Source organism: Carassius auratus, unplaced genomic scaffold, assembly GCF_003368295.1.
Source record: "Carassius auratus strain Wakin unplaced genomic scaffold, ASM336829v1 scaf_tig00005710, whole genome shotgun sequence".
Classification (NCBI taxonomy): domain Eukaryota; kingdom Metazoa; phylum Chordata; class Actinopteri; order Cypriniformes; family Cyprinidae; genus Carassius; species Carassius auratus.
The window spans coordinates 1-10,000 of NW_020523689.1; the positions used below are offsets into that span (position 1 = coordinate 1).

Sequence of the window (10,000 nt, forward strand, 5' to 3'; positions counted from 1 at the left end):
TATTACCCACTACATTGCTAAGACTGCCTAGCCAGGCAGATCTGCATTCTTCAATGTCACCAAGATCAGATCGTTCCCCTTGTTTAAACCGTTGCCGTTTTAAGACTGGACTACTGTAGTGCTTTATTAGGCAACCTTCCAGCTAGCGCAATGAATTCAAAAGATCCAGAATCCAGACCAGTGGTACCATCACAACCAGGCATCTTTCCAAAACATTCACACCCACTTGTTGGTGAAATGATCTTCGACACTCCACCCGAGCAGCTGAATCCCTTACAACAAGACACAGGACTTCCCTGAGCACTTGATATGCAACCATCTACACTGCAGAACCCTCTGACCCTCACAACACTGTACTATATATTTACTTATAGGTTGCTTTGAATAAAATGATCTAGTGAATAAGTTAAGTAAATGAACAAGAATCAAACCCAGCTACTTATAATTTAACTAGACATTCTACATATGCAAATGAATTATACAATTTACACAAATACTTTTCTGTGTCAAATGATACTTGATAATGCAGAAAGATAATTATTTAACTAAAGCAGTGGTTCTCGATATTTAGATTGAACTAAGTTTGCATTGCATATGTCCTGTGTTTAAATAGAATTTGATTATCTTTGAAATAAGTGAGTTTTTTCAATATAATTGCAAAAACCTTTCAAATTTAGGCAAATTGAACACATTTACAAAAGGGACAAATGCCATAAAATGGGGGAACCTATATTCAGCTAAAAAACTTTCCTTAAACATTGTCTATGAGTAATGTAGAGTAGAAATTAAGGCTGTAACTGAAACCACATGGTGACTGTGTAGGCACATCTCTGAGGTCATTCTAAGTACTCAACAATCATCCAGTGCTAAGGTGTTTCCCACTTTTCTCCTTTATGAAGAACGTTTGTTCAGTCCACTGTTGATGCAACTGGTTGGCAAAAGCTTCCTGGTCCTAAAGCTGTCATTTTATTTGACCAGTAAATGTTCATGTTTGCACCACAGCCAAGCAAAGTTTGTCCAAAAAATGGCAGACAAGGGCAACCCTTTTGAAAGCAGTTATCATTTCCCATGATGCTAATGGTAAATACTGTTGTGAATACAAGTAACTATTGTAGTTTACAGTAATTTTCATGGCTGAAAGAGTCAAATATATTCCGTATCGACTGCAGATTATTTTTAATAATTTATCTTCAAACTATAGGTATTGGGTTTGAAGCTTGGAATATAGTGTGAAATCTCTGGCCTTTTTTAGCCCCCAAATAAGACCCCTTCTTGTATTTCTCTCACTCTGTCTGGCAGGACTAGGGTAAATATTTACTGAGATAAATCCGCCAGCAGGAGTGGCCCCCGAGCTCTCCCGAGTGGCCTTTTAGTCAGTCCCCCAGGGGTCTCCTTCCTCTCTGATCCCGAGCAGTGAACCTGTCTTACACAGACCCCCAACTGCGACATTTATAGTCAAGAATGTTCTACACCTAACCACAGGCCTGAGAATGAGGCCAAACTACAACCCAAGAATGGCAGATTTTGACACACTAGTTTCACACACACACATACATATGGGAAGTTGACATCCTGTGGTGTGACATGCTATACTCCATCTATTTTAAACAGAATTTAATACTAAGAATATTCCACTTTTTAAAGTTGTTTGACCATCTTCTTAAACGGGTTGATCTCTGGAAACCTTAAGAACATTAACTGGGTTATATTTCTCTCCAAAAATCTAAATGAAAAAAATATATATATAATATATATATTGCTATAAAAACAAAGCCATTTTTTAGGATCAATACTTACTACCATTAATATTATGCCATAGTTTCTGTTTCGTCTGGACTGCATTCATTACTGAAAATTATGAGAACTATAAAACACACTGTAAACACTAGATTTATAATACTAATGGGTGTTAGTGTTTTATTGATTGTTTGCTTGCAAATTTTAATGATTTTAAAATAGGCCTCATCTTTATGCACAATAACATTTCTTGACTTGAAACTATTTTTGTGAGATTTCACCCAAATATGATGCATCTGTGTGTTCAACATAAATGAGAAAAAAACATTTGTAGATAAATACAGTGCATTAACATACACAGGTTTTGATAACCTCCATCTTTTCTTTAATTACTGCCACTATTTACAGTCAAGGGCTCTTTAGGAGTATAGCAGATATTTAGTGTGGAGTTTCATTGAGTGTAAAGGCCAGATTTGTGGTACCCCATAAAGTGCTTCTCTTCCTGCCTGTAAAATTTAATGCGACACTGCTTACTGCTGTGAGTGGGTCCTGTGGGCCTCTGGCCTTCGAAAGAGGACCGCTGCCCGCTTATCAAATGTTAAGAACGCCCATTATAAGTAATTTAAAGTTATAGTTCACATAAAAAATGAAAATTCTTTCATTTAATAACGTTTAAGTTGTTCCAAACCTTTAAGTATATATGTTAGCCATACAACACAAAAGAAGATATTTTGTTGGAAACCATACAGTAGGCAATAGCCATTGATTTTCACAGTATATTAAAAAAATCACATATTGAATAATATACAGCATTATAGTACATTGGTCCGCATCAGTGAAAGAACACAGATGTTAAAGAACCGTTAAAAGAAACAGTTATATTAGCTTTATGAGCTGTTTAATTTGACAGGTACAGCCAAAAACTGTCAAAATCATATGCCAAGGTACACATGTGGTTTCTTGACCAAAAGACAGATACATGTTAACTGCAACGAAATCTGAAAGACCCTCTCTCACAAAAAGCTACTCCTTGGAGCAATTACACAGTGACATTCCTGGTGGTGACGGCATGCTGGAGTAATGGACACGGTGTTCCGCATGGAATAACATCCATCCCTGAAAGAGCTGAGGCAGGGAAGCTGTCTCACCCCACTCCCATGATGACATGAAAGAGAATGCGAGTTCTGTCTGCATCCATGTGAAGTTTATCTCTCTTCCTGTCTTTCATCACTGTGGTTATTAAACCTCCATCCCCAGAGCTCGCCGATGTCTAATTACACCAACGGTAAACAAAAGGAGGGTTGAGGGAGGGGGAGATGAAAAACCGCAGCTGGACAGTGCCATGTTATTATAATTCTTTAAGCGATACTGTTAACGTGGTCAGGCATTTTTAGCCCAGCACCTAATAACAGCTCGGAGGTAATTACAGGTCTAGCACTGGGGCGGCACATACTGAAGCTGAGCTAGACGCTTGTTAACTTCCCTCAGGCCAAAGGCTGGCAAGTTCCCCCGCACCTCTAGCTGAGCATTAGCTCTTAATGTGTTGTTTTGTTTTCACAGATCACAAAGCTTAAGAAACAGTGTCAAACCTCTAATCACACGTTAATGTGCTTTGCCTGAATTGGAAGCTCATAGAGACGGAAAGAATTTTCAAAGGGTGAATCTCCCAAAACCTTTCAAGAGCATGTCCGGGTTATATATCAGCTCAGATTCAAAAGTAGTAAAAAATAAAAATACAAAATGAAGAACTTAAATGTCCCGACACACAACATATACTTGATAAGACTATAGATAAGGGTATGTTTTTAATTAATGCATTTCTACCAATCATCACATCAGTGGTATTTTTCTAATACTATTTTAGAATTTATTACGATTTAGAATTATTTTTTTTTATTTTAGTTTAGTAATTTTTTCATGAGCTTTTGTCATTTGAAATATGTAGCTTTAAGTGATTTTTATTTCAGTCTTAGTTAAATTTTATTTATTTATTTGTTTTGCTAGTTTAATTTAGTTTCAGTTTTCCATGTAATAAATTTTTTACAAGTTTTATATCGCTTAACAAAATTAATTAATTCAGCAATGTTTCAGTTGCAATGTCAACAGGACTGTGACAGTTATTACTAGGGCTGTACAATTCCGAAATTTTTGGAATCGAGTCCATTTCCAATTCCTGGTTCCGTAATTGTTTGTTTTCCTTGTTGTTTTCGATTCTTTTTCGATTCCTGTTTTTATTTTAGGCTGGAGGAACCTAATTTCGCCATGACTGCAGGATAAAGGTCATAGAAGGTAGCCTTCTTGCAATATGAACTTTCATTTGTAAAAATTTCGATACATTTCTGTAGCTCTGATTGATTTTAAATTGCAATTTTGTCTGCATTGCCCATGATAGTCTTAGGCCACAGTTCAGCAGTGGACCATGCGTTTGTTGCATGATGGAAACAAGATGTCTAAAATACATGTGCAAAGTTCAGCTGAATGATGCTTACTTTAACTGTATGCCTTGTACAAGATTAATAAACTGTGCACTGAAACAAATTAACCCGAACATTACCAATAACACTGATATAAGAGCTTGTGGTTCATCTGTCAGTCAGATGCATTCTCAGCCACTGATCTGTGCTCGTACTTTTTTTTTTTTTTTGCTTTTCTCAGAATTATCATTGGCTGATAGGAAGGTTAAAAATTTGCATTTGTGGACAACATAAGCCATTCTATCCTGAAATAACCTCTGAATCATTTTTTTTTTTTCAACTGGTTCATTAAAACGATCTATCTGAAATAACATTTTTGTGGAAAGGAATTCATCTTCTTATCACTATTAGCGAGCAAGAAGCAAATTAATGCAAGTAGGGATAACTATGCGTAATTCTCAAACAGAAGACTGCATCCTTAAACTCAGATGAGCTCAGGGCCGACTCATTTTCATTCAGTGTATTTTCATGAATCAACGTTCAGCGACATTTGATAACGCAGCAGCCGAGATATGCAGACTTCCGTTTGAGAGGCACCCATAACTTTGTTGAACTGAAAACGGCTCTGAATGAGCCCTAGTTATTACATAATCACAAGACTTCACTAGTCCACAACATGCATTATGATAGCAATTAATTCTGTGTTCACTTTTTCACAAATTTGATATATATTTTATATACAATTTATTACATTTTAAATATACCATAATTGTTGTCATAATTAGGCTAGTTGTTATCATAAACTGTCATGAAAATGGTCAAAATGCAAACTAATGTTTTAGAATTTGTTATTAACTCTACAAAGTTCAACACATTTTCATGAAATTAATTCCAAAAGTTATTTCATCAGTTAGAGAGCTTATAACCATGTGCACTTGTATCTCTCAATATGGGTCAAGATGCAGTGCTTACGGGCTGTCTTTTCGAAAACTTTGATAAGAGAGTTTTTATATTGGAACCATATGCACTCTCAACACTACCACAAGGGGACGGCTGTCACAATGGCCTCGCAACTTCCTGCTCCAAATCTAAATATTTACACTCCAGACATCCCAAGTCGTGCCAAGGAGAGGGGTTGATGTTTTGGGTTACATAAAGTCCAATCCTTCAGAACAAATTAAGCAGATTTTCCTCATTAGTCAGGACACGTAGTGTGCAATGTTTAGGAGGTTTGAGTGCACTACTGTATAAGTGGGTGAATCTGACTTATATATGGCACTGATGTAAATTATTCTCAGCAGGATATATTGCATACGTAATATGTTTATGCTAATTAGTTTATTGCAGTTAGGAACATATTCTTAATGCATTTTCTTTCACCAACACAAATTATCTTTAAATTGCAGCAGAGAGAAAACTATTCCTGGCAAATGAATAATATATATATATATATATATATATATATATATATATATATATATATATATATATATACATACACAGCATGCATTATAAAGTATCTCAGTAGTTTCCAATTCAGATTCATCCAATATCGTGATTGAAAATGAAACTCATGAACTCATAAACTTGAGTTAAAAATACAGTTTTCAGCCCCAGGTCCTTCATGTTTCAAGGCCTCACATTCATAATTAGCTCTGGATTATGTGGGTATTAGCACTAAGCTTTCAGACCACCCCAAACCAGAGCAATAATGAGAAGCAGAAACTGGATTAAGACCCCGCTGTTCCTAGACTGTTTTTTTTTTTTTTTTTTTTTTTTTTTAACTAAAGAGATTATTTATTTAATTAATAGAATCTTGTGCAAATTATATTAAAATGAATATGGGATACTTGGGGCTGATTCAAAAGCTCTACATTTTGATTTATTTTACATTTTAATTCAATACACAACATAAGGGCTGGCGTCAAAACCATTATTTATACTAGCTGCATGTGCACTGTATTTTTCTGACTCTAATTTGAAATTAAAATATATTTTATCATACATATTTATTTAATGAAGTGTTATTTTTACATTTTAGAGTCTTTTCTTTTTCACAAAAGGCCAGAACATTATTCTATTGAACATATAAAGTGTGGTTACTTTAAACCTTAGCATTCAAGGGGCCAACTGAGTTTCCTTCAAATGTCTGTGCCATTTAATCACATTTAACACAAATTTCAAATACAATTTTTAATGTTTGACATGAAATACATCATTAATGCTCCCTATGGATTATTATTATTATTATTATTATTATTATTATTATTATTATTAAGCTTTTACTTGGCTTGAAAAAGGCTGTTGCTAACAAGCAGCTAAATTGGACTACAGAGGATGCTGGGGTCATTAAACGTCATCATACCAAACAGCTACTAGTTCACTTTTACTGCTTAATTGTGCTGATAATTTTGCTCTTGCAGTTTATTCTAACTCAAACTTTCAAGGAAAATGTATTTATATTCAGCAGGCAATTGATCCCACGTTTCAAAATTCTTACAAATTGTGTTAATTTGTAAAGATTCTCCTGATTGACAAAACATATTAATCATATAATCGTGTTAGTCACAGATCTTACATTGTACAATAATCCTAAAGCAAATCGAAAAAAAAAAAAAAATATATATATATATATATACATTTGGGAGCCAGGGTGATGCTAACTTGCATGTGAACCTACAAAAATAAGTAATCACTGCAGCAATCTGTTGCTGAGGGCTGGGTGAAAGACTTCAAATCAAGACACAGGATGTCAGGCCTACATATGTGTTGCTTTTTAAATGAATTCTCTAAAGGATCTTAAAGAGATTTATTGAGTCCAGATTCTCATTATACAAGAGTACAATATGTGAAGATCTGGACTCAATAAAACTCATCAGATACAAAAACATCCCCGAACTATCAACATATTCTGAGAAATTAAAAGAGACTGCATGGCTGATTTCTACCATAAGTGCATATTAAACTTCTCTTCTTTTGAAAAAAAGAAAAGAAAAGGTGCTTAGTGCACAATATGGAAAATATATATGGATAACCTGTATTAGCTGATCCCTTTGATGCCTCCTGTGGACTGCTGGAGCGATTGCGGTTCGGTTGACGTCGTTTGCCCACTGACCGGGCAGTTCGCAGACGGACTTCGCTCACTTTGAAAAAGGCCACCATGAAAGGCTGCCTCTCTACAGCGCCATCACGACCTACTAATCCCACTTCCTTGGGATTGATGCTCCAGCCTTTAAAAACAAAAAGCAAAAAGTATTATAATGGGATATTCCTAAAAAAAAATTTATTTTTAACAGATCATTATTCCAAGTTGAATTTGAAGGAAATAGTACTAATTGGAGATTTTAACAGGAACTGGCTATAGCCTTTATCTGATGAAGTTAAGCTCTTTTATGATACTTTTAATATTGAGCAATTAGTAAATACTCTAACCAGGTTGAACTTTAAAAAGTCAGATAAATCATCACTTCTTGGTTTAATTTTTACAAATGTACCTTATAGATATTCAGCAGCATCTGTTTAGGCACATTAGTGATCACTGTGCTGTTGCAATAGTTAGAAATGCAAAATTACCTAAAACCACTTGACTGGGAGAAGATTTTGCTGATTCCAGATATTGAGTGTGTCTGGAATTATTTTTAAGGGCTCACCACTATCATTAACAAGCATGCACCTTTTAAAATAATATTGTGTAAAGGGTCGAGATAACCCTTGGTTAAAAAAAATATATAATTTTGATTCATGGGTGTGATGCCGCTTGGGCTAGAGCAAGGCATTCCAATCTTCAATCTGTTTGGCTTTATTTTAGATAATTACATAATAGATATACAGTGATGATAAGGAAAGCTAAAGCTGATTACATTTTAAATGAAACAACTTAAAATCTAAATAAATCAATGAATTTTTTGAAAAATATTGACTTCAAGTGCAAAAAAGGCTGAAAGTCTTCATTTTATACATAATGGACCATCCCATACAAATCTTAGATAAATGAGAGATACTGAAATGTCTTAATAAACATTTTGATGCTGTAGGATCATTGTTTAAGGTATCTTAAATTATAAACAGAAGAAGGGATGTGATAGCTCTTAATTGTAGTTTTAAACCGTATCTACCTCAGAAAAAATAAAAATAAAAATAATAATAATAATAATAATAATAATAAACTTAAACTATTGGATGTAAATGGTCCTGACCAATTAGAACCACTATTTTAAACACACTGTTGACTTCATTATACAAAAAATTTAACTTAAACGAATTGGATTGTGAAATGACACAATCTCTAGGTCTGAAAGCTATTTAGTGGACAGAACACAATGTGTGCAAATGGAAGGCCATTCAACTCCATCATTGCAGATTACAAGGGGTGTTCCTCAAGGGTCTGTTTCGGGGCCACTACTTTTTTATTATTTACATAAATAACCTTGATTTAATATTAATAATTTTCATTTTCATGCTGATGATACTGATTTATTGTAACCTAAATTACACCAAGCTGTGTCCTCACTACAGAGTGCTTTTGATGATTAACTATAACTCAAAACTTTACTGGGTACTATAATTGAGGTAGTGACAGAATATGGTTTTATTCTTAATTACTCCTTATTTTTAAATCCCATGTTAACTGATTAAGGAAATGGTTCTATTACAGATATAAACCCTGCTTTTCCTTTGAGGCAAAAAAGAAGATTAGTTTCTGTCACATTTATGTCAATCCTTGATTATAGAGATAATATGAGTAAAATTATGTCTACCAAAATTTTATGTTTTTTTGATACTTTGTGTCATGGTAAGCTTAGGTTTACATTAAATTGTTATGTCAGTACCCACCGTTGTGATTTGTATAACAGAGTATACAAATGTATACTATACAAATGTATAACAAGATACTGTATACTGTATAATACTTTGAGACAGCAATCATTCTCTTTCATCTCACTGGCAATTGCTTGGTTGATGCAGGACTCCTTGGAAATATACACAAAAATGAGTTAAACTCATCGTTAATTATCTTACCACTGCTGGTCTCCACACTGATCTGTAGACCCAGGTTATGATGTGGACTCATCACCCAGAGATTACTAGTTGCTGTGATGTCAAACTCCAACCAACCTTCTTCAGCAGCCCACAACCTGCGAGATTCCAGCAGAAACAGGTCGGCATCCCTGCAAATGAGCAAGTCTGTATATCATTAACTGTTATAAATACTGTTTACAAGAATCAATGACTCCATTTAAACATTAATATACATAATACAATAAATATATTAATTCATTCATTCATTTACATTATTTATTTTTAACACCATATCAGCAGCAAGTCTATATTTATGATACGATCAAAGTGAATAACAGGAAATACAGTATAAATTCAGTATATGGAATAAATTATAACAATATGCATGGTAATGGTAAAAGCAATAATATGCATAATTGGTCATTTATATAGTAAATGATAGTTTATACATGTAAAAGCAATTAAATTACAATTGTAGTCTGCAAACACATTTGCTTGACAGCCAGCTTGAATCTTCTCATTAACAGTTTCAATTAAAACATTTATGAAAACTATTAACAAATATAGTTTCCTATCTTGAGATGTTAATAGCTATTTTATTTAGTTAGTTGTTTCCCACTGCAGCATGTTTCACCTCATCCTGTTTTCTATTTCAAATATAATTAAATATTTTCCAAGATCATTTTAAGGCATGTATTAAATTATTTAAAAAAAATACTTGTTTGTCATATTTAGGGGAGCTTCGTCACAGATTTCAGAACAGAGGCAAAAGCTTGATCACCGTAGCCTTACAGGGAGACCTGTCCCATTATTGTAATTACACAGTATGC

At 34.1% G+C, this 10,000-nt stretch overlaps 1 protein-coding gene across 1 annotated transcript in view; it reads right to left on the minus strand.

Moving 5' to 3' along the window:
* Nucleotides 1-6,775: 6,775 nt before the first annotated feature.
* Nucleotides 6,776-10,000, minus strand: part of LOC113071013 (bone morphogenetic protein 6-like) — a gene marked incomplete at its 5' end in the record, with an annotated part of 9,284 nt that continues 6,059 nt past the window's right edge. The window contains 2 exons of the mRNA XM_026244392.1: nt 6,776-7,381; nt 9,171-9,319. Of these exons, the coding sequence (XP_026100177.1) occupies nt 7,071-7,381; nt 9,171-9,319 (460 nt within the window). The remainder of the gene's footprint in view (nt 7,382-9,170; nt 9,320-10,000) is intronic.